At 32.8% G+C, this 25929-nt stretch overlaps 3 protein-coding genes across 3 annotated transcripts; 1 reads left to right on the forward strand and 2 right to left on the reverse strand.

Moving 5' to 3' along the window:
* The first annotated feature begins 228 nt into the window (after nucleotides 1-228).
* LOC112801761 (DNA (cytosine-5)-methyltransferase 1) lies at nucleotides 229-8141 on the forward strand. Its single transcript, XM_025844670.3, has 12 exons — nucleotides 229-553; nucleotides 1951-3433; nucleotides 3844-5344; nucleotides 5552-5716; nucleotides 5827-6022; nucleotides 6119-6230; nucleotides 6327-6474; nucleotides 6561-6758; nucleotides 6850-7128; nucleotides 7213-7374; nucleotides 7458-7676; nucleotides 7825-8141. Exons 1-12 carry the CDS (start codon nucleotides 484-486, stop codon nucleotides 7960-7962), a joined length of 4671 nt encoding a protein of 1556 aa, XP_025700455.1. The 5' UTR covers nucleotides 229-483; the 3' UTR covers nucleotides 7963-8141.
* A 1023-nt stretch (nucleotides 8142-9164) lies between these two features.
* On the reverse strand, nucleotides 9165-10752 carry LOC112801762 (probable carboxylesterase 18). The gene has a single exon (XM_025844671.3). It carries the CDS (start codon nucleotides 10660-10662, stop codon nucleotides 9574-9576), a length of 1089 nt encoding a protein of 362 aa, XP_025700456.1. The 5' UTR covers nucleotides 10663-10752; the 3' UTR covers nucleotides 9165-9573.
* A 10460-nt stretch (nucleotides 10753-21212) lies between these two features.
* Nucleotides 21213-22864, reverse strand: LOC112799740 (probable carboxylesterase 18). The gene has a single exon (XM_025841771.3). It carries the CDS (start codon nucleotides 22230-22232, stop codon nucleotides 21213-21215), a length of 1020 nt encoding a protein of 339 aa, XP_025697556.1. The 5' UTR covers nucleotides 22233-22864.
* Between the last annotated feature and the right edge of the window lie 3065 nt (nucleotides 22865-25929).

A 25929-nucleotide genomic window follows, 5' to 3' on the forward strand; every position in this document is an offset into this window, starting at 1 on the left:
AAAAAAGTTTTTTATTTTTTTAAATATTGGAAGCACAAAATAAGTCCATTAATAAAAACATGTTATATTTTTTAAAGTAACTATCATAGACTTCAAATAAAATTAATAATTTTATAACACAAAATTAATGAATTAAATATCTATATAGCAAAAATATCTATATAATAATATATATTATTATATTGTAATGTATGGCTTCATATTCAAATTGCTCAAAGGTGGGAAAATGAAACCCAAAATGTTGCAATAATATTGCCATGTAAGACATACTGAAAACTGAAAAGACAAATAAAAAGCTGCTTCTTCCAATGGGCGCCAAATAAACCCTCCCTCCCAAAATTTCGTGTACCCGCCAACGCTGAAAAAAAAAAAAAAAAATCTTTGTCCCTTTGATATCATCAAGAGGCACACCAACTACACTTGCAAACAGAAATCCACATTCATTTTTCTTTTCTCTGCAGAAAAAGAAGGGATTTGAAAGAAATGGGTTCCGCTGCGCTCCTAGATTCATCTGTTCCAAGTGAATCTGAACCTTCTCAGACCTCAGATTCAGGTATATAAGCACAAACCCGTTCACTTCTCCGGTTTCTATTCGCATGCAATTTTAGGTTACTTATAGTAAGATATTTTAGTGTGGTTTTGCATGAGCGATACAAGAATGATATGCTTTTTTTATTCCATGGTTCTGCTTTTTTTTTTTATCTTTTTTTTTTATCAGTGTGGTGTTGGATGAATGATTTATTTGTGTTTTATTTTGAAATAGCATTTTGTGTTTTCTCGTGATTTTTCGTGTTAAAGATCTGTTCTTGAGGATTTTTTTTCCTGATTGAATTGATCTGTTATTACTGGGGTTCTGGCTTAGTGTTATATTGGATAGCTTTCCGGCATTTGATTTCTTCTAATATGTTTCTTTTGGATTAGTTGTGAAATTAAACTTTGTCTTTTATTATATTCTTTCAAAAGCTTTCTCCACAATATTTTGATTTTAGTTTAACCTCAACGGAATCTATAACTTTGGTATGATCCTTTGATTTGATATAATGGTCATTAGCAATCTTATGCATGATGCTATAGTGGAATGGTGTGTTATATATACTTGTGTGCAATACTTTCGGTCTCATGGTTTTATGATTGTTGTACCTGTGTTGCATGATTTGATTGTTGTGCTTTTTTGTGGTATGTCTGTGAATGAAAATGAGAGAATGGAAGTATGTGAAGAGCAAAATGGACTTTACTTTGCTCATCAAGTTGTTCCCCTTCCTTTCTTCTCGTCCAAGATTCCAACATGCATACACACTTTTACTGGTAGAACTTGTAGGCATTGGGCACCAAACTCATTGGTTGAATAACTTGTTAATTATTCTGCTTTAATGACTTTAATTTTTCAGAATCAAGTTTTCCAGCAATGATAGATTATAGATGTAATGACTAATCAGTGCTCATACATACAATACTACTAGGCTTAATTACATGATTTCAGTGTTTATGTTTCTTTCCCTTGATGAATTTATTTCCCTAAATCCATCATGGTAAATACCCTTAGATCTTTGTAAATTATTTTATTTTAGTGTTTATGTCTCTTTGTAAATTATTTTGGAGCTCTATTGTTATGGTGCAATCTAAGTAACCGATATTGGCTGCATGATTCTCAATTAGATTTTTTGCTCATTTAAGACTATGCCTGTTATTGCATTTTATTTTTTATTTTTACTTTTTCCCTGTAGTTGCTTCCTTCTATGTGCTTTGTAATCTTTATTGGTTGCTTGTTCTTGTGTGAGTCCCGGTTTCTTACCTGTTTTATTATTCTATATTACAGCCTTACAGGTGCAATGGTTCATAATGCCTCTAAATATGTTATGCCTGTCTTTTTCTGTGAGCTTTGCATTACTCACCTTGTAGTCTTTTAAAATAAAAATGATAACGCTACTCTTTGATCCATTTGTTTTGTAGGTGTTAAAAAAGGTAAGAGTAAGAAGAAATCTGTAGCTTCCAAAACCAAAGAGGAAGTTATGGGTGCAAATAAACAGAAGAAGCGGACAGCATCGGCAAGAAGTGAACAGCCTTCTGGTACCCGCAAAATGCCCAAGCGAGCTGCAGCATGTAAAAGTTTGAAGGAGAAATCCTTTTCCATATCCGAGAAATCTTCTCTCATTGAAATGAAGAAAGATCAGACTGTAGATGAAGAAATTGTGGCTGTTGGCTTGACAGCTGGACAAGATGATGGCCGTCCAAACAGAAGAATTACTGACTTTATTCTTCATGATGAAAATGGTAATGCACAGCCTTTGGAGATGCTCGAGGTTAATGATTTGTATATCTCGGGCCTTATATTGCCCCTTGAAGAAAGTACTGACAAGAAAAAGGAGAAAGGTGTCCGATGTGAAGGCTTTGGTAGAATTGAAACATGGGACATCTCTGGTTATGAAGATGGCTCTCCAGTGATATGGCTGTCTACTGAAATTGCTGATTATGACTGCTTGAAGCCAGCTGCTAGTTACAAAACAACTTATGATCATTTTTATGAGAAGGCTCGCGCTTGCATTGAAGTGTACAAAAGACTTGCAAAGTCTTCTGGTGGGGACCCTGATATAAGTCTTGATGAGTTACTTGCTGGCATGGCTCGGTTGATGAGTGGTAGCAAGTGCTTTTCTGGAACTGCATCTATAAAGGACTTTATTATCAGTCAGGGTGAATTTATTTATAAGCAGCTCGTGGGCTTGGACATTACATCCAAGGCGAATGACAGGTTGTTTGCAGATATTCCTGCTCTTGTTGCTCTTAGAGATGAGAGTAAGAAACAAGCAAACTATGCACATGGACAAGTAATACCTTCAAATGGGAGTTTAAGAATTGGAGATGCAGAGAACAAGAAACACATGGATTCAATGACTTGTGAAGCTGAGGAAGATGAAGATGCAAAGTTGGCAAGGCTATTGCAGGAAGAAATAGATTGGAAATCCATGAAAGCTAAGAAAAACTCCAGATTTGCTTCTTCCTCTAACAAGTACTACATCAAAATTAATGAAGATGAGATTGCCAATGACTATCCGCTTCCAGCATATTATAAGACCTCCCTTCAAGAAACTGACGAGTTTTTAGTTTTCGATAATGACTATGATGTGTATGACCCTGAAGACCTTCCACGAAGCATGCTGCACAATTGGTCTTTATACAACTCTGAGGCAAGATTGATTTCATTGGAACTTCTTCCAATGAAACCTTGTTCAGATATTGATGTTACTATCTTCGGATCAGGTTTGATGACTGAAGATGATGGTAGTGGGTTCCATTTGGATACTGATGATGGCCAATCTTCAACTGCTTCAGGAGCACAGGTTGATGGAATGCCAATTTATCTGAGTGCCATAAAGGAATGGATGATTGAATTTGGCTCATCCATGATTTTCATATTAATCCGGACTGATCTTGCCTGGTACTTGCCTTTGTCTAAACTAAATACTTTTATTACTTTTCAAAATTTTGATTTTATTATTTTTTATTCTGCATTTCTCAATAAGGTGCCATTTGTTTTTATATCTTGATGTATACTTCGAATACTGATTGTTGTTTTATACTTGAGAGATTAGTTTGTGATATAAGATTAGAAAATCCATTTTTGACTTGTGTATTGAAGTCTGAATTATTTGCAAGCATAACTAATGAAAATAAATCACATTATCTGCCACAAATCTATTGGTCATGTAGTGAAGCATTCATATATTTTATGCACATATTTAATAGAATTATTTTGTTATTATATCTGTCATAGTTCCTATTGAAATATTTTAATTTTGTATCTGTCAATATTTATAGGCTCAATGAATTGATCCTAATTCCTTTCAGGTATAGACTTGGCAAGCCATCAAAACAGTATGCTCCTTGGTATAACACAGTATTGAAAACTGCAAGGCTTGCTATCAATATTATCACTATGCTGAAAGAGCAGAGCCGAGTGTCCCGACTTTCCTTTGGAGATGTTATAAAGAAAGCCGCCGAGTTTGCTCATGACCATCGCTCCTATATTTCTTCTGATCCAGCTGCTGTTGAGAGATATGTTGTTGTCCATGGACAGATCATTCTGCAACTGTTTGCAGAATTTCCTGATGATAAGATCAGAAAGTCTCCTTTTGTGACTGGACTAATGAGCAAAATGGAAGCACGACACCATACTAAATGGTTAGTAAAGAAGAATAAAATTGTACCTAAAAGTGAACCAAATCTAAATCCTAGAGCTGCAGTAGCTTCTATTGTGTCCAAGAGAAAAGCTATGCAAGCTACTACAACAAAGCTGATCAATAGAATATGGGGAGAATATTACTCAAACCACTTGCCAGAGGATTCAAAAGAGGGAGCAGCAACTGAGCCAAAGGATGAGGATGAAGTTGAGGAGCAGGATGAAAATGAAGATGAAGATCCTGAGCAGGAGACATGTTTGGAGGAAAGCCCAAAGTCACATTCAGTTTCAAAACAGCCCAAAACATTTTCTTCAGAAAGAGAAATACGATGGGATGGTGATCCTCAGGGTAAGATGAGTTCTGGATATCTTCTTTATAAACAGGCTATTATTCATGGGGAAGTGATTGCTGTAGGAGGATCTGTGTTAGTGGAAGTTGATGAATCAGATGTACTCCCGGATATTTATTTTGTTGAATATATGTTTGAAACAAGAAATGGAGGAAAAATGTTTCATGGAAGGCTAATGCAGCGTGGTTGTGAAACTGTTCTTGGCAACACTGCTAATGAGAGTGAGGTGTTTCTCACTAATGAGTGTAGGGACTTAAAACTGGCGGATATAATGCAGCCTGCTACTGTAGATATTCGGAAAAGGCCTTGGGGATATCAGCATCGAAAACAAAACATTATTGCGGATAAAAATGATAGGGCTAGAGCAGAAGACAGGAAGAAAAAAGGGTTGCCTATTGAATATTATTGCAAAAGTTTGTATTGGCCTGAAAGAGGTGCCTTCTTCAGCATTCCATTTGATTCTTTAGGCCTGGGGTCTGGCATTTGTCACTCTTGCAAATTAAATGAAGATGAAAAGGAGAGAGATACTTTCAAAGTAGCTTCATCTAAATCTGGTTTTGTACTCAGAGGGACTCAGTATTCTGTTAGTGATTATGTTTATGCAAGTCCTTTTGACTTAGATGAAAGGACAGAGCAGGCAACTCACAAAAGTGGGAGGAATGTAGGGCTTAAACCTTATGTTGTGTGCCAACTGCTAGAGATCATTACTAAAAAGGACGTGAAACAAGCTGAAATTAAATCCACAGAGGTTAAAGTCAGAAGGTTTTACCGACCAGAAGATATATCAAGTGCGAAGGCATACTGCTCAGATCTTCAAGAGGTAAAAGCTACTTTGAAGCTAAAAAGGCACCACAAACACAAACATATTGCAATATTCTTCACAATATTAGAAAAACATTGTTTGGTGAATGGTGAACATAATCTTTTAAAATGATATAGTTATATTCTTTTGGGTATTAGCTCCATTTATGTCCTTTCTGTGTGTAATTTCTTCTATTGACTTAGATTTTGTGATTTATAAACTTAGGTATATTACAGTGATGAAACCTGCACAATATCAGTAGAATCCATAGAGGGAAAATGTGAACTCAGAAGGAAGAATGATATCACTGAAAGCAGTGCTATTGGAGTTTTACAAAATGTATTTTTCTGTGAGCACTTGTATGATCCTGCAACTGGATCGCTTAAGCAGGTATTTTACTGTTGGCATTCTCATGGATGTATATTATGTTCTTGTAAACCATCAATTGGTTGAATTGAATGATTTCCAATAATTGACCGTCTTTTTTATATGCTTTGCAGTTGCCAGCTCATATCAAAATAAAATATTCAAGTGGAAGCTCTGGTGATCCTGGAGCTAGGAAGAGAAAAGGAAAGTGTAAGGAGGGAGAAGTCATTTCAGAGCCTGCAAAAGAAGGAACATTGGATGAAAAACGTTTATCAACATTGGACATATTTGCTGGCTGTGGTGGTTTATCGCAGGGGTTACAACAGTCAGGTAATTCTTACTACATTATTATAACAAGAAATATAACCATGTTTACTATCAAATACATATGACTTGCACTTGTGTGTTACCACTTGATTGTTTCAGGGATTACATTAACTAAATGGGCCATCGAGTATGAAGAACCTGCTGGGGATGCATTTAGAGCCAATCATCCTGAAGCATTGGTGTTTGTTAACAATTGCAATGTTGTTCTTAGGTAATTATCATCTGATTTACAATAAATATTCCAGTCCCCAAGGTTCAACAGAGTGGAAACCATTTTAAAGTAACTTACAATTGTGTTGCAATATAGGGCTATTATGGAGAAGTGTGGGGACACAGATGATTGTATCTCAACAACTGAGGCTACAGAGTTAGCTGCAAAACTTGATGACAAAGAACTAAGTAGCTTACCAATGCCTGGCCAAGTTGATTTCATTAATGGGGGTCCTCCATGCCAGGTCTGTAAAGCTGCTAACTTAGTTTCAGTAATTCACTTATACTGATAATAATACTCTTGTAGTAATTGAATTGTATATTTTTGCAGGGTTTCTCGGGTATGAACAGATTCAACCAAAGTACTTGGAGCAAAGTCCAGTGCGAGATGATATTAGCATTCTTATCCTTTGCCGATTATTTCCGGCCAAGGTATTTCTTGTTAGAGAATGTGAGGAATTTTGTGTCCTTCAATAAGGGGCAGACATTCCGTTTAACCTTGGCTTCACTTCTTGAGATGGGTTATCAGGTAAATTTACATGGGTGCATATTTATTTATCCAATTGATTGCACTTTAGAGTCTCAAAGAACTTACTAATGCTGCTTTGCTTTTCCAAAAGGTGAGGTTTGGTATCCTTGAAGCTGGAGCTTTTGGAGTTTCACAGTCAAGAAAACGTGCATTTATATGGGCAGCCTCCCCAGATGATGTGCTTCCTGAGTGGCCAGAGCCAATGCATGTCTTTGCTGCACCCGAGTTGAAAATCACATTATCAGAAGGTGTTCAGTATGCTGCTGTCCGCAGTACCGCAAATGGTGCACCATTGCGTGCAATAACTGTTCGGGATACTATTGGTGAACTCCCGGCTGTGGCGAATGGAGCCTCTAAAGCAAACATGGAGGTATGTAAAACTGTAGCATTGCCTGCTAGATATCCTTTTAGAGTTTTCCTATACGTATGAGTTGCCTGTATTTGTGTTGGACAGTATAAACAAGAGCCTGTCTCATGGTTTCAAAAGAAGATTCGCGGGGATATGGCTGTCTTGACTGATCATATATCAAAGGAGATGAATGAGTTGAACTTGATTAGATGTCGGAAAATTCCTAAGAGACCAGGTGCTGATTGGCGTGACCTTCCAGATGAAAAGGTTGAAGTTTAATTATTGAATGTCCTAAAACAACTTAATAATTTATTCTGTTTATCTAATTTTTGATCCACGATGAAATGCAGGTAAAATTGTCTACTGGACAAGTTGTTGATTTGATACCATGGTGTTTGCCAAACACAGCTAAGCGCCATAATCAATGGAAGGGACTGTTTGGTAGGTTGGATTGGGAAGGAAACTTCCCAACTTCTATCACAGACCCTCAACCAATGGGGAAGGTTGGAATGTGCTTCCATCCAGACCAGGATAGGATTCTTACTGTTCGCGAATGTGCTCGATCACAAGTAAGTCTTCAAATTTAGTTAGGTTAACTATCACGATAACCGATGATATGAGAAGTAATGGAATCCTAAGAGAATGGAAATTAATTTTTTTGTTGATTTATTAGTGAAAATATCATCTGCTTAATTTTCTCTTTATCTATGAATGCAGGGTTTTCCTGATTGCTATCAATTTTCTGGTAACATCATACACAAGCACAGACAGATTGGTAATGCTGTTCCTCCTCCTTTGGCATTTGCATTAGGCAGAAAGCTTAAAGAAGCCGTGGAAAGTAAGAGCTCTATTTAGGCATTCATCTTTTCATATTCTTGGATTGGACTAGTCTTCAAGAAATTGTAAATGTTTAGGGTAATTCTCATAGCTTCATGCCTTCATGTAACCAAAGAATTCCTTGTAGACAAAGCAAAACTGGTTACTGTCAAATTTGATTTCTCTTGATGAGTAATGTTTTGGATTTTTGACTGTTATTTACTTATTTTACCAAAGAAGGCGAAAATATTGTACTTTTCAAGATTGTTGTTTCTTGAAAACATTTTTCGCAATGCAATTAGTTTTAACACCACTGAAAATTCACATGCACTGGAAGATGCATATAATAACTATAAGAATGTATAGTTGTCATTAATAGATAAAATTTGTCAACTTGACACACATGTCATTGGCCGCTATACTGTGTTTCAAATGCAGGAATAAGACGTGCCTAAAATGGACATTAACCATCAACAACATAGTAGTAAATAGGCATAATAGGCCCTAGAAAGATGGACCATGGTTCTCCATATACTACAAACTTTGCTTCCCCTTTCATTCAGTCACATCTTAAAGAAGTTTATCAATCTAATTCCCAACGATAATAGTGAAGAGATTTTAAGACTTTTGCATTCAAAAGTAAAACTTTTAACTCTACAGGGAAAATTTAATATTATTTTCTTATATACAGCCAAACTCATTGAGAATTTACTCAACTCATTGTAATGTTGTATCTTGTATCATTACCCACTTATTGAAAACTTCTCTAAATATTTAGTTATTTACTTATTGACTGTGGCAAATGTAAAACCATATCTCACTATAGCATGTTTCCAAGAAACTAACTGCAAATGTAGCTAGAACCGCAAAGCAAAAATAGCAGAGAGTCAAAGATATTCTAATATCTTAAATATGACAAATTACTCTATTTCCTTATCAAGCAATATCTGGTCATAAAATGAGCACATGCTACTATAAATATGTATCACTAGGCCCTTGATAATGCTAGACAATCGCAGCTGTCCTTCATCAAACAGTTCCAACTCAATTATTGTCGCCAACTTATTGATCAAGACAATTGACATTAACCCACCAAAACTTTCGGCTCTACAGATTAATAATGCTTGGCACACAACACAACTTAGTTATCAACGGCTTTTGCAAATGCAGAATCTCAATTTTATAACAAAGAAAAACATCGAGCCACACTTCACAGAAGGCATAAAAAAGTAACTACTGCATTGCTCCATAAAACAACATAGAATTTACTAATTTCTATCAACTGAGTTTCTCACAAATAAGATCAAATAACATTGACATTTACTACAGCTAGAAAATACCATACTAATCTACAGAATAGTAACTAATAAGATTTCATGATTTATCAACAAAGATAAAAGCCAAGGGTTAGTTGTCAAAATAGTCACTAAAAAGATCATTCGCCTCAAATTGGTCATGAAAGATATATCCGGGAGTTAGATTGATATATAAATCATTTTGTATCACATTATAATCTAACGCACAGAAATGGACCAATTTAAATCAATATTATATCTTTAAATAACCAAATTGACACGTGTGATCTTGAAGTGATTATTTTGACCATTAACCTTAAAAACTAAACTCATATCTGTATTATAACAATGATCATTATTCAGAATTGGAGATTTCCTTGGTGATGAAATCCTTGACTTGTGAGATCAATTGAGAAGATTCAGGCACATTAGGGAACAAATAAAAGGCATGGAACATAGTTGGATACTCAATTAGCTGAGCCACTTTACCTGATTTCCTTAACCACTCATGGTATCTTCTTTGCCAATCCTGTAACGGGTCAAACCCGCTCACAAACACAAGGGTATTTGGGTAATTCAGACCCGAAATGTCCAATGCATTTGGACCCGACACGTTCACAGACCCGTGGTTCCGATCCGACCCGTTGGGTAAGAACACCTTCCACAACCAATCGGTCCTCGCCACTGAAACAAGCGGGGCGTTGTTCCCGAGCCGGATCTCTGCCTCGGTCCGCTCCTCGCCGCCGAAGAACGGTTGGATCGATACCAACCCGAGGACCCGGACTTTCTGAAGCTCCGACTGTGCGATCCGAATTGCCACGTGGTGTGCGAGATTGGCGCCGGCGCTGTCGCCGGCGAGGAAGCATTTTGCCAAATCAGCATTTTCCGGCAGGACAGAGGGATTCTCTTCGAGGAATTTCACGGCGGCGAATCCGTCATCGTACTGGCAGGGGTAGCGGTGCTCCGGCGTTGGGCGGTAGTTCACAGAGACAACGATGGCGTTGAGTCTCCGGCACAATCTCCGGCAGACTGCGTTGTAGCCGTAGGAGGCCGGGGAAAGAAACGCGAATCCGCCTCCGTGGAAGAAGATGAGGACGGGGAGTGTAGCGCCGGCGACGGGGGTTGAGGGAGTGAAGAGTCGGAACCAGACGTCTTTTGCGGCGTCGACTGTGACGTCTTCGGAAGTAACGCCGTTACTTGGGAGGGGACTGGGTTTGGTCTTGTGGTCGAGGAATTTGAGGAGACGGCGGTTGATGGTACCGTCAGAGCGGCATGCGACGTCGTTTAGAGCTGCGAACAAAGAGATGGAAAATCGCATGTGCCATGCAAGTGACAGTTTTGGGGTTTCGGAGTTGCCTTCAGCTGCCATTCTGTGTATTATTTTCTGATTTCTTTTACACAGAGTCATAAAGAGAGTAAAAGACGGTGAAAAGAAAATCAACATTTATACTTGGATTTAACCACCTAACCAAGCTTCCTTTTTCGTCTACATTACTGGAAGTGGTTGAGACTTTGTGTGTAAAATCATAGAGATTGCGTGGAAGAAAATTGGTTTCCTTTTGGCTTTTTTTATTTAAAATTTAATTCTATGATTTAGAATGACTTTAATGTATTAATAGAACGAAATTCAATGATTTAGTTTGGAATAATTTTTATATGAATTAAAACTTCTTCTTTTACAATTTTATCTTTAACAAAGTTATTTTACTAATAATTATAAATATAATAAAGATATTATTTTTGACATTTCACATATTAAATTTGAGAGGTGTGACTATATGAGAATTGATTTGGAAATTAGAGTCATTTCAGTCTGATTTATAAATGAAAAAAATTAAAATTAAAATTAAAATTTTTAAAAAAATTTAAATAATTTATTTTTAATTGTTCTAAAACAAAGAGAAAAGACTTAACTCTCGAATGAATTTTAATTCTTAATATTTTAAATAAGTTTTTAATTTTGTAATTAAATTTTTTTATATAAAAAATATTAAAATTAATCAAATATTTCTTTTAAAAAATATGTGATCAAAATTTTAATATAATTAAATTTTTAATTATAATTATCTTTAATTTATAAATAAATATTTTATTAATTTTAATATTTTTTATTAAAAAAATTTAATTATAAAATAAAAAATAATATAAAAATTTAATTATAAATTTAATAAAATTATAAAAATTAATAGAATAATTAAATCTTAGAATAACTCACTAGTTCAAATCAAGTAAAACTAGCAGACAAAGTAGGGTTGGCTTTTTTAGTTAGGAGCTTTAATTTGTACTAATTTTCACATTTTTCCCCCTCATTCCATTCAAAATAGTTGTCTATTTTGAATAGAAATGATATAGATAAATTAACTATTTAAAATTTAATTTAAACACTATATTTCATATATTATATTCAAATAAAATATATAAATAGATTAATCTCACGTGTTAGATATGTGAATCGTTATTAGATTTATTATGCAATAATAAATGACAAACCCAAGCTAAGATAATTTATCCTTCAATTTTTAAAAAATACTGGAACAAATTTTTTTCGATCCCTACAACGTATCTTCAATTTTCTTATTTGAGGTTGCTATAGGATTATATACTGCATTTGGGCGAGAAGTTGAGACTAAGATACGAAAATTATTGAGAAATAGATATTGAATTAAAATAAAATTTGTATTTTATTTGGTATAAAATATATTGAAATGAGTTATATTTTAATATTATATTTGATTTAAGATAAATATAAATATTATGAGAGTATTGTTTTAAAAAATATTATTAAAATATCTAAAAATACTGAAATCAAATTTAAAGGGATTGAAATTTTGTGTCTCGAAATTTAAATTTTAGTTTCAATTTCTGAATACCAAATATAATACTCAATTTCAATCCTAAGTATTAATCTCAATTCCAAAAAACAAATGCAACCTAATTGTCCTTCTCGATCTATGACTTTTATCCATTTAAAGGCATTTCGTAGTTTTTTATTTTTTTTGTGCGGGTCATTTCAAAAATATTATTTGTATATTAAAATTAGTCATTAAAATTAATTATCATATATTATATATAAATATATATAATTTAATTTATTTTTAATGTATGTGTATTATATTCTAATGAATAATTTTAATAATTGATCTTAATATATAACTAATATAATTAGGGTCATTTTTTTAACCCTTATTAATCTTTGTATATAGTAAAAAATTGTGGAATTTTTTACTTTGTATTTGTTTTATCTATAGAAGATTATGATTTATGTGCACTTTGTAGTTTTTTTTTTAATTTTAAGGTGTCTCATTTCTTAATCCTTATAAATGTTTGTATACAAAATTGTGGAATATTTTTAGTCCTTATTAATGTCTGTACACTACATTGTGGAATTTTTTAATGTGTATTTGTTTTATCTATAAAAAATGATGGCCATTTTTGTAGTTATTTGTAGACTAAATCGTGAAATTTTTTTAGTGTGTATTTATTTTATCGATATAACTGATGTGCACTTTTTAATTTTGTGAGTTTTCTGTGACATTTCTCAGTCCTTGTTAATAATGTTTGAATGCTAAATTGTGGAATTTTTTAGTGCGTATTTTGTTTTATACATAAAAAATGATGGAGACTTTGTAATTTGTATACTAAATTGTAGAATTCTTTTACTGTGTATTTGTTTTATCTATATAAAATGAAGTCCACTTTGTAGATTTAATTATTTTGTGGGTGTCATTATTAGTCCTTGTTTTATATATGTATACTAAACTGTGGAATTTTTTTTAGTGTGTAGTTGCCTTTTTGTGATTTTTCCGATATTAAACAAATAAGACACTAGTTTCACCTTTTTTGCTATTTTAAAATATATTGTTAAAATTAAGTATGACTTTTTATATTAATCATTTGAAAATTATTTTTACGAAATTGTGTGAGAAAACAAAAAAAAATGATAAAAACCCTAAAAATCAACTCAAGCTACCTCAGATATATATATATATATATATATATATATATATATATATATATATATATATATATATATATATATATATATATATATATAAGCATACATAAATTGATACATCTAAATAAAACCGTCAAAGTCGATCAAATTAATCTTTGGTAATGTATATTATTGTATAAGTAAATCAAATTATCTCTAAATGAGTTATCGTTGTATATATGTGCAAGAAAAGTCAAGCACGTCCACTCTTTTTCCTATGATGTATCTTTAATTTTCTTTTTTGAAGTCCCTAGTGTCCTTCTCAATCTTGAGCTTTATATATTTTATAGGAAAATTTTTACATATGTTTAAAATATTGGCGTTTCAGTAATTTTAATTATTAATTTTGATATATATATATATATATATTATATTTTTTTAATAATTAAAATTATTAAAATATTGATATTTTAGATACATTTAAAATTTTTCTATATTATATATAAATGATGTGCACTTTGTATTATTATCGTTGGTCTTTGCATGTCATTTCTTAGTCCTCGTTAATGTTTGTGTAAGGAATTTGTGTGGATTTTTTTATTGTGTACTTCTGTTTCTATGGTTTAACAAATACAGGAAACTAGCTTCACCTTATTTTATCCACAACCATAATATTTGCCAAATATACTGAACACTTTATATTTTAACATATTAACAACAAAAACAACAACAAAATCTTGTTTCATTAAATGGAGTCAACTACATGAACTAAATAATTTTATTGAATTCTATTATGTATTATGTCTAAAAAAAAATTGTTTGCATATAGATCTCATTTGACCACCCTATAGATGGTTTTTCTAGGTCTTTCTCTACCATTCAATTCTTATCTATTTTTCATCTCATCCACCCTCTTGACTAAGTACTCTGTTGGTTTTCTTTTCACATGTCACGCGATTCTACCTTCTTTTTCACAATAGGTGTTAGTGCTTGTTTGGGCGTCATTATTTTGATAAAAAAATATTTTTTTCAATGAAAAAAATATCTTTTTTTATTTTTTAATGTGTTTGGCAAATTTCTAGTAGTAAAAGTAAAAGCACTAAAAAATCAGAAAAACATCTTTTATGAGAAGCTGTAATTTATATATTTTTTTTAAAAGATCTTTTTCCCTTAAAAAAAAGATGTTTTTCATGTAATAAATAAACAAAAAAGTACTTTTATATTGTTATACACAAACATAATTGATAAATAAAAAGATCTTTTTGCCTGAGATACTCAAACATAAAATTACTTTTATTTTTCTATAAGATCTTTTAAAAAAAGGTAACTCAAAAAAAGATATTTTCTTAGAAGCACACCCAAACAAGCCCTTACTCTAATTCTCTCTCTCTCTCTCTCTCTCTCTCTCTTACTTATATATTCGTTCTTTATTCTATCTAATAGCGATGACCACTCATCCATCTTAACATCTTCATCTCTGCTACACTTAACTTATGTTCGTGCTCCCTTTTGTCCGCCAAATGCTCTGTATCATAAAACATAACCAGTATAATAGCAATGCGATATAATTTACTTTTAAGTTTTAAAGGCATTTTTTTGTCACATATAAAACCAGACACACTCTGCCATTTTGACCAACTTGCTTGAATCCTATGATTTATATCTCTCTATTATCCTATTTGATACACCCAATATACTTAAAATTTTAACTTTTTGTAGGATGTTTTCTCCTTGTAGAATGTTTTCTCCAATCATCACCTCTGTACAGTGTTATTAAAACCGGATCGGACCAACTAGTTCAACCAAAAAATAGTCTGATGTTTGGACCACATGAGTTATAAAACCGCTGCAAACCGATTAAACCCGATTGAATTCGGTAAAGTTTGGTTCAATCGAACCGATTAGGAGTTAAATTTTAACAAAATGTTATATATGGGGTTCGAACCCCTCCCCTATGGAGAAGTGACTATATTCACATCCACCATTTCATTAAAATTCATGCAAATTATAATATATATATATATATATACATTTTTTTATCAAATAATTTACTTCTATCTAATTTATTTTAAATTTAGTTATAAATTCACTTATTCTTAAATTAATTATTTTTATTAACAATAATTATAAACTCATTTTTTTCATAATTATATAATATCTATTAGTATTATTTTTTAATAAATACTTGTAGTATATAATAATATAATAGATATAAACTAATTAATAAATTATTGAAATTTAAAAATAATAGTTATTTTAATATAAAAATAAAATAAAAATATTTATGTTAGAGTAAAAATAACAAAATACTTATTATTTTTGGTCCATATTATTTTAAAATAGTTTGATATTCTTAAAATATTAGTAAAAATATGTATTTTAAATTTTTTACTATTTTTATTTTTTATTTACATATTATCGAGTCAACCGATTTAACCAATGACTCACCGGTTGAACCAGTGACCTAGTGATCTAGTAATCTAACCGGTTCGATCACTGACTCGATTCTGACAACTATGCTTATGTGACATGCTTCTAAGAATGTTTTTTATTTATTTTTTCTTTTAATTTATTAAATCTAATTTATTATAATGAATTAATTATATCAACTAATTGATTTGATTAGATATTATATTACATAATTTATTATAATTTATATCAATTTATTTTGTTAGTATTTTTTAATTTATTAAATCAAATTAATTATACTAATTATGTATATTAATTAATTGATTTGATTAATTTATTAGTCATTAAATTAATAAATCTATAAATAAAAATATAAAATAGACAACTGAGATATTTTCAACTAATAATTAAATAAAATCAAATCATATATATTGAGTCAAATTCAAATAATATAAATTAAGGACTAAACTAAAATAAGATAATTTTTACCTATTTAAATTGAATGCAATAAATATAAATCAATTTTGTTAAATAATCATGGTCTTCTTGTCTTCTATATATAAATGGTCAAACAAAATTATAAGAATTATCATTTTTATTTTTTTTTGCTATTTCAACTCTTCTTTTCTTCTTTTGTATGTGTAATTTTTTTATGTATAAATGTATTTAAAATGAGAAGGCATGAATGAATGTTTTATTGATTGTTTATTTGAAGAATGCTATAGTATAAAAATGTCTCAATTTAGGTATCTTATCACTGTCAATGAAAGTTAAATCTGTAGTAATTAAGGATGGCCAGTATATTTTTTACAATATTAAATAGAAGAATATTTATTAAAATGAAAATACCCATTATAATGAATTTTTTTTGTCAATCTTTTATCTTGTACCTAACAAAAACCATCCATGTTAAATATCTTATTTTCATAAGAAGCTATACATATTTTTTTCTTTTAATATTTAATAAATTTAATTAAGAGAAATTTACTCATTTAAATTGATTCTCCAAAAATTATTTTCACCAGATTACAACTTTTGAAATTACTAGACGCAAATGCAACTTCTCCAATTATAGGTAAACCACGACAGGGTACCACGATTTAGGGTTGCACGTAAACTGCTACAGGGTGTAGCGGTTTACGTTGATTTACGTGACTATAGAATCTGCTACACCCTATAGCGGTTTCTGAAGAAATGGAAAGCATGAAGAAACCACAATACCCTGTAGCAGTTCCTTAACAATGTGGCTGCTTGGAAAATGCCTATTTATAACAGCAAGAGAGAATGATGTGTAGAGTGTCATTTTCATTCAAAAATTTTAAAATGGAGAGTGAGGAGAGCTTTTTAGTTCTAGTGTATTGCTCTGGAAAATTAAAAAAAGCAAATTGCACGGTGTAAAGTTTACCGATAGAGAACTACTAAGTGTTTTTATCTGGTCGTTGAATATGTTGTTAGATCTAAAAACCAGTAAACTGCAAAAGTTGGACGTGTGCGAGACAAAGTGGGTGAAGAAGCTGTTCTACAAGATTTCTATTGTGGTTGTGTCATCTGGCGTGAAGTATGAAACATTCATGAAGGATCCGACAAAGATATGCAGGTTTTGTTTCATTGTCGGTGGAGTTTTCCGGAAATAAGAATACATGAGTCCAAGTTGGAACATGGCATCGATAGTTATGGAGCATCGGCTCCGAATCCTCAATTGACTACGGTGGGGGTGCTTCTACATCCATGCCTGTCATTGTACCTGATTGTCTGCTGGCTAATCGTCCATTTGGTGTAGTTGGGGTAGCTACTTCAGGCTGTCCGATTCCGCACATTGCACGTGAGGGTGAACTGGATCGGGTTAAAAATGCGATGCGAGAGGATAATTCGGATGAAGAGCCTACTGATATTGGTGGGGACAGTGATGAGGATATTTCGACAAACTCATCTACACATCAGGGACCGTCAAGTTCTGACACAGAGCAACAACCTCCACATTTCTCAACTCCGAACTTGGAAGCCATCGGCCAACCACCGGACATAGTTTCTACCTTTAGGGGCTAGGGATTGCACAAGAGATATGCTACAGTTTAATTTCAAATTGGTCAATCTTTCCAAAGTAAGGAGGAAGTTGTTTTGAGTGTAAAGGATTACAGCATTCACTGTGAAATTGAGTACAGGGTGATAGAGTTGAATCATCTTAAGTATCATGGGAGGTGCAAGGAGTTTGGTAAAGGTTGCATGTGGATGATTCGCATCATACTTTGACAGCGAAAGAATACCGAGAAGTTAGACGGTACAACGAGCTACATACTTGCTTGGCTACATCGATATCAAGCGATCACCGACAACTTGATTATCATATAATTTGTGCAAAGATCTTTTCTTTGGTTAAAGCCGATGCGGCGGTTTCGATAAAGGTGTTGTAGGAAGCTACTGAAGTAACGTACGGGTTCAGCCGTTCAGGCTTAGTTACAGGAAGGCCTGGATGACAAAACAGAAGGCAGTAACACAAATCTACGGAGATTGAAAAGAGTCTTGTGCCGATTTGTCCCGTTGGATCCTTGGTGTGCAGTCTACCATGGAAGGAACCATTAGGTTGTTGAAGACTTCTCTGATTCAAGTCGTGATCAGGTTGACGATTCTATCGTGTACTTTCATTGTCTTTTTTGGATGTTTTCTCCTTGTGTTGAGGCATTTTGACATTGTAAGCCTCTGGTAAGCATACACGGTACTCATCTGTATGGCAAGTATGGCAACACTTTGCTTCTAGCTATCGCGCAAGATGGAAACTCGAACATCTTGCCAATTGGTTTTGTCCTTGTCAAAGGAAAAAATTCAAAGTCGTGGTCTTTTTTTGTGACCAACTTGCAGCAACATGTGACTCCGCAAGAGGGTATACTGGTCATCTCAGACAGGTACAATGACATCTCGATATGCAGGTGAAAGTTTGTCAAGCACCAAGAAACAACTTTTTCATCTACGGGGCAGCCCTAGCTGATATGCCACATCCTGGAGTGTGATGGTACACTCTCCGAACGGCATATAAAAATTGTGTGTCTCAAGCCACCACCTCTCGATAAATACGCTGACCAAAGACTCATCCAGCCAGAACCAATGCGTGTACATCCTAGCCAAGTAGTACAAACTAGCCCTCTTTAAATAAGGTATGATCCTATCATGCAACGGCATATTCTGTTATCTTCGAACGCTGTAAACATACCGACTTGGCTGCATGTTGTGAGAAAAATAATGTCAAATTGATTAATTTCTAACACTTACAGATCTAAACCATAATTTATATTTCAAAATAAAAACTACAATTGGTTAATGTATCGAATCAGTTAACTAAAATCATAAATATAGTTCTCTTATAATTACTATTAATATAAATTTTGTTCAAAAAGAGAAACAGGTATCACCATTTATATGAAACTATACAACGAACATATGAACATTACAACAACTAACGAATGTCCAACTTTAGCATCCATAAGTCCTAGGTTCAAAAATTTAAAGTTTAAGATTTACATCTTAAATTTCAACTACGAATCAACAAACTTTACGTTATTTACTTAAAGTTTAAATCTAAAATTTCAAATAGTAAACTCTAAACCTTCAAAATTTTAAGTTTAAAATTTCAAAATTTAAATAATAATTTCAAAAACTAAAAACAAGTCATAAATCCTACATTTCAAATTCCGATCTTCATTTTTAAATACCTAACTTCAAATTCTCTATATTTATTTTTTAATTTTTAATTTTAATCTTCAAACTCTAAACTAAACTAAGGTTCTGTCTTTTAATAATTAATATACCTTGAATACTACATAAATATACTTCAATATCCAAACAAAATAAAACAAACTTACCTCTCCATTGATGTCGCCGGTAACGTGAGCAACGTCGTTGAGTCGGTACAAGTACCCTTCATCCGCCATGGTTCCAATTGAAGAGATTGCTCCAAGAAACTCAAACTAAACCAAACTTCTCTCTACTTTCTCTCTCTATCTCACTTTCAAAATCTTCAAATGAATAATCCGCTACCATCTCAAGCGGATTTTATAGTCACGCCAACTTCGAAAAAAATCGTTAGAGGATACTGTGTTTTTTCAGGAACCAATTAACTCATAAACTGCTACAGGGTGTAGCGGTTTATGCACTTGTGTCATCCAACGTAAACCGCGACAGGGTGTAGCGATTTACGTGTGTCCTAATTCGTGGCATGGTATCGCGATTTATATATAATTGGGAAAATTGCATTTGCGTCTGATACTTTGAAAAAGTTGTAATCCGGTAACGTTTTTGAAGAAACAATTTAATTGAGTAAATTAACCTAAATTTAAGGTACAAGATGATATTTATATTGTCTAACATATAAAATAAGTAACTTAAGTTATCATCTAAGATAATAAGTATAATAGTGCAAATACCTATTTATTTATTAGTATTAAGAAAAATATATAAATAATATAAACTGATTTTTTTAGTAGAAAAACAATAATAAAGATTATTAATTAAATTAATTATACAATAAAAAATTATGAATAATTTTTTAAATAATAATAAAAATTAAAATCACTATTTTCACATACTACAAAGTTTATAAAAAAAGACAATAAATCAACGCTCAATAAATTATACATTAACCTTGTCAAAAAAATAAGTAATTAATACATTAAATATTGTTATTTATGTACTAATATATATATTATCGATTACTAAGTTATAATTAATTTCTAACCTAATTTTTGGTAATTAAAATTTAAACAATGAAAATCATTAAAGACTGAATATTTTGCACCTAATTGATTTATTTTTGTTATTAAAATTAAAAAAGGATAAATTGTTAATCAATTTTGAATTCAAATTTAAATTTGAGTAAAAAAAATTATTTTAAATTTTATCTCACTAACCAAAATTAATTTTAAGATAAAAAATTATTTGTACTTTATATTGTAGGATAGTGTGATCATTTACTATTCTTCAATAGCAAATATTGCCAAATAAAATAGTATAAAAAATTAAAAGATAATATATTTATCAATTTAGAGAATACTAATTTATTTTCTAATAGAATAAATGATATATTGAATAATAAAAATTGTTATTGATTTGTCTTTAAAGTTCAAACTAACTAATGTAATGGTGTTCCAATAATGTTATCAAGAAATATTAATCAATCTAATAGTTTTTGTAATGATTATAAATCTATGCCAATGAGCTATAATTCAAATGGCATAATTTCTCCACTTTTATTTAGAGATTTTGGGTTCGAGTCTCACTCATAATTTTGGAGAGAAAAAATTATTGTAAGTCTATAAATTTAAAAACTTAAAAATTATGTCATAAAAATAAATCAAATTATCTTAAAACAAACAAGTAAAAAGATTACTTAATCAATCTAAATTTGTTAAGATAAATACTAATTTTATAAAATATTTATTATAATAATTATTATATATATTTTTTATTTGATTTTTTTAATAAAAAATTTTATATAATTTTATGTATTATTCTGTGTGGAAGACCGAAACTCAGAGGTTTCTATTTTAAATACCATGCTTTTATTGTATTTCTATCTCTATATTTACATATTTAAAATACCATTCAAATAGAACTATGGTTAATTGTTACATTGTTAAAGTCAATCATAACAATTCAACAAATTATTTGGAGTTGGAGACTTCTTTGGTGATGAAATCCTTAACTTGTGAGATCAACTGAAAGGCTTCGGGCAAATTAGGGAACAAATAAAATGCATGGAACATGCTTGGATACTCAATTAACTCAACCTCTTTTCCTGATTTCTTTAACCAATCAAAGTACCTTCTTTGCCAATCTTGTAACGGGTCAAACCCGCCCACAAACACAAGGGTACTCGGGTAATTCAAACCCGAAATATCCATGGCATTGGGACCCGACACATTGACCGCCTCGTGGTCTCGATTCGACCCATCCGGCAAGAAAACCTTCCAAAGCCAATCGGTCCTTGGCATGGACACCAACGGCGCACCATCCCCAAGCCGAATTTCTGCCTCGGTCCGCTCCTCTCCACCGAAGAATGGTTGTATTGATACTAACCCGATTATCCGGATTTTTCGGAGCTCCGACTGTGCAACCCGAAGTGCCACGTGATGTGCCAAATTGGCACCCGCGCTGTCACCAGCAACGAAACATTTTGACACGTCAGCATTTTCCGGCAAGATTGAGGGGTTCTCGTCTAGGAATTTCACGACAGCGAATCCGTCATCGTATTGGCTGGGGTAGCGGTTCTCCGGTGTTAGGCGGTAATTGATGGAAACAACAATGACATTGAGTTGCCTAACGAATCTACGGCAAACTGCGTCGTAACTGAAAGAGGATGGGGCGAAGAACGCGAATCCACCTCCGTGGAAGAAGATGAGGACAGGGAGGGTGGCATCGCCGTCAACAGTAGTAGCCGAGGGACTGTAAAGGCGAAACCAAACGGTTTTTGTAACGTCAACGGTGACGTCTTTGGAGATGACACCTTTAATGGGAGTGGCATTGGGTTTGGTCTTACGGTCGATAATTTTGGTGAAACGGCGGTTAACGGTTCCGTCTTGGCGGCATGCAATGTCGTTTAGAGCAGCGAACAAAGAAAGGGAGAACCGTGTATGCCAAGCAAGGGATAGTTTTGGTAATTGAGAATCACCTTCTGTTGTCATATTTTGAGTTATGTATCTATGTTTGTTGAAAGTGAATGAAAAGTGATTGAGATAATCATAAAACGATAATAAAATAGAACAGACGTTAAATTTAGATCTAGTGAAGATTTCTTTATATAGTTTTGCTATGATTAGTTTATATAAACAAATGTGGAGGAGGAGGTGATCGGTAAATTGTGATATACAAGACTTGTGTTGGGTTTACTCTAAGATTATGTGTTAGAAGAATTGTAAAGGTGAGGCTTTAATTTCTTTCATTTTCCATGAAGTAGACACATTTATTCATAGAGTAATTTTGATCATTAGTTTGAATATATAATATAAGAGGTTAAAAAAAAGGATAAAAATAATTAAAAAATCTAACATTTTGGTGTTTAATTTTGAAAAAGTTTAAAATAAAAAGTTTGGTTTATATTTTTTTGGTGACTTAAAAAGAAAAAAACAACGATTAAGAAAGAAAAAATAAATAAGAAATTGCTTAAAAAAGGCTGTCCCGTTAAATACTACTTTCAAACTCTTTTCAAGGCAACGGAAGCTCCACTTGGGGAGAAAGGGTCCTCATTGCAGTCTTTGCCATGATGTCTGCTATGTATTTGCATCTCTCAAGATCAACCGGATATCAGCACACTATTTCCAGGACATAATATCTCGGATTTTGAACACCAAAGGATCAATAAACCCTACAATAGTAAAAGCCTCCACACAGTATGTCTCACATATAATGTCTCTTTGTCCCGAATCCCTGCTAAAAGAAAGCCTTTCCAAATAGTAAACAACTCTCCTTGCAAAATGCTACTACTCTCAATTGTTCCCAAACAGCAATCTCTACTAACACAAGCAAAACCAACTCGAGCACCATTGCCATGATAGCTAGCATCACAATTAATCTTAATGGTGGAGGGGATAGACTAAGAGTTAGTGTTGCTCTGCAGAGACTGATGCTGTAACAGCCCAGACCACCCACTAGCATGATATTGTCCGTTTTGGCACACAAGGCCTCACGGTTTTGCCTTTGACGATAGGGATGATAGTCGAAGCCCCCCACACTCCCTCGTCAAAGCGCGTCATGCTAGGGAGAGGTATCCGCACCCTTATAAGGCATGCTTCGTTCCCCTCCCCAATCGATGTGGGACCTTACAATCCACCCCCCTAAGGGAGCCCAGCGCCCTCGCTGGCACATCGATCCGGGCTCCGGCTCTGATACCATCTGTAACAGCCCAAACCACCCGCTAGCACGATATTGTCCGCTTTGGCACACAAGGCCTCATGGTTTTGCCTTTGACGATAGGGATGATAGCCGAAACTCCCCACACTCACTCATCAAAACACGTCATGCTATGGAGAGGTATCCTCACCCTTATAAGGCATTCTTTGTTCCCCTCCCCAACCGATGTGGGATCTTACATATGCAGAGGGGAATAGATATTCTCAAGGTTCCATTGTCCAGATGACCAAAGATCCAAGATCCTGAGATCCGAATCAGAAATGTAGACATAATCCATCTCCTGACACAGTCGCCCCTTTTTTTTCCATTTAGAAAACCAAAAGTTATGTTCTAAATTCCCAGTGCACCAAATAAAACCTTCCTTCAGAATATCCCAAACTCGACATATACTCTTCCAAACATAAGATCCCCTTCTTCGAGACCGATTGAAACAATCATCCTTAGAAGAATGGTATTTCTCCGTCAACAGTTGAACCCATAGCTTGTCAGGATGGTGAAAAAGTTGCCAAACTAGTTTTTCAAGAAAAGCAATATTAGCACAAAAAGGATATCTGATTTCCAGACCTCCAAACTTTTTAGGGGTGAGCAACACTTTCCAGTCAACTAGATTCAGGCCTCTACCATCAATTTGACCCTTCCATAAAAAGTTTCGCATCATGGATTCTATCTTATTAGTTATCCCTTTAGGGAAGAGAGATACCTACATGCGGTAAGTAGGAATCGCAGTCACTACCGAGTTGAGCAAACAGAGTCTGCCCGCCTTATTAAGCAATTTTCCTTTCCAGCTGGCTAGCTTTTCCCGAAACTTATCCAAAATATCGTTGAAAGTTGCGCGTGTCACCCGAGAGTGATTAAGGTTCACCCCTAAATACTTGCCCAAGTTCTGGACGAATCTGATGGAGGACACTCCGGTGAAAATCTCTTTTCTTGTCGCTGAAACATTCCTGGAGCATAGCGTTTTAGATTTCTCCACATTAACCTTCATCCCAGAGGCTCTGCTGAAAATTTCCAAAGCTACCATTACAGTTTGAACTTGCTGTTTTTCGGCTTTATAGAAAAGAAGCAAATCATCGATAAACATCAAATAAAAAATTTTTGGACCCTCTCTAAAAACCGCAACCAACTTCCACAAGCCCCTATCAACTTGTTAATTAATAGAACAGGACAATGTCTCCGTACACAATACAAACAGATACGGTGATATATGAAAAAGACGCTATGTCTTTTGTAGGGCATAATTTTGTAATATTATCCTTTTATCTTTATATTTTTGTAATAAAATTTTTCATTGAATAAGAGTGACATATTCACTCTCCATCTTTCCAATGTCACTTACTTTTTCCATAATTTTGGTTAGATATTGTACTTTTAATAAACTTTTTTTCTCGTTATCATTCTAAATATAACTTTTTTTTATCAAAATTTATATTTATAAATTTGTGTTGTATAAAAGTTTAACCATGTTAAGTATATACTAAAATCAACTGTTAAAATCAGTTAACAATATAAAATATACATTGAAATATAAAATATACACTAAAAATAAATTAAACAAGGATTTGGATCCTCTAAAGTTTAAATTTTACTTTAGAGAATAAAGTGTGATCTTTTACCCTTGAATAGTTTCTCTTTCATATTTATTCTTGGTCCTACCTATGAAATTAATGGTGAGAGATCACACTTTACTCTCTAAAGTGAAATTCAAACTTTAGAGGATTCAAATCCATTAAACAATATATATATTTATACACAAATATATAATAATTAATTTTAAAGTACAAATAATATTTTTTATACAAATTTTAGAAAGTAAATATTAATTATTTTTTTTTTTTAAGGTTTGATACTCAACAACTTTCAGTCATTTCAACTATTTTAATTAATTCCATTTGTGTTATTATTATACATGCTTAAAAAATAAAATGATGGACTAATGATAAGTAAATTAATATACTAGTATATATATAATATAGATGAAAAGGAGTTAATAAGGTCCAAGAGATCCAACTTTGTTGAAAAAAGAGATTATTATTTTTTAATAAATTGTCATTTTTAACTATAAAAATATAACTAAGTCAATATTTAAAAATTGTTCATGTTCGATAAAACTATGTAACATGAATAATTTGTTAGATAATTTTATCGAATTAATCTATTAGAATATTGAATTAGATTGTCTCGTTTGACATTTGAAAAAGATTAGAATGGTAATTTATTCATTGCTTTTCGTACATGCAAGAAAGAAGTAATAAACGAATGATGTAGTTGAGACTATCGGACAACGCCACCCACACATGTGTTGATAGGGCAGGTGCGGTTGGGTTTTGACCTTTGGCTGATTTGTGCATTGATTACCACATATTATGTTAATTGCCCATGCTCCTGGTTGTACCTTGTTTAAGTGTGTAAAGACTCAAAGAGTTCAAACCTGATTATCGTCAATTAAAATATATAAAAAAATAAAAACTAATA

This window comes from Arachis hypogaea, chromosome 5, assembly GCF_003086295.3.
Source record: "Arachis hypogaea cultivar Tifrunner chromosome 5, arahy.Tifrunner.gnm2.J5K5, whole genome shotgun sequence".
Lineage (NCBI taxonomy): Eukaryota > Viridiplantae > Streptophyta > Magnoliopsida > Fabales > Fabaceae > Arachis > Arachis hypogaea.

What these genes read in the sequence shown, in the direction of transcription:
- LOC112799740 (XM_025841771.3), bottom strand. Translation starts at nt 22,232, where the DNA reads ATGACAACAGAAGGTGATTCTCAATTACCAAAACTATCCCTTGCTTGG.
- LOC112801762 (XM_025844671.3), bottom strand. Translation starts at nt 10,662, where the DNA reads ATGTTGATTTTCTTTTCACCGTCTTTTACTCTCTTTATGACTCTGTGT.
- LOC112801761 (XM_025844670.3), top strand. Translation starts at nt 484, where the DNA reads ATGGGTTCCGCTGCGCTCCTAGATTCATCTGTTCCAAGTGAATCTGAA. An exon ending in CAACTGGATCGCTTAAGCAG is followed by an intron (nt 5,717 to 5,826) that starts GTATTTTACTGT and finishes TATGCTTTGCAG; the next exon opens with TTGCCAGCTCATATCAAAAT. An exon ending in ATGGGGGTCCTCCATGCCAG is followed by an intron (nt 6,475 to 6,560) that starts GTCTGTAAAGCT and finishes ATATTTTTGCAG; the next exon opens with GGTTTCTCGGGTATGAACAG.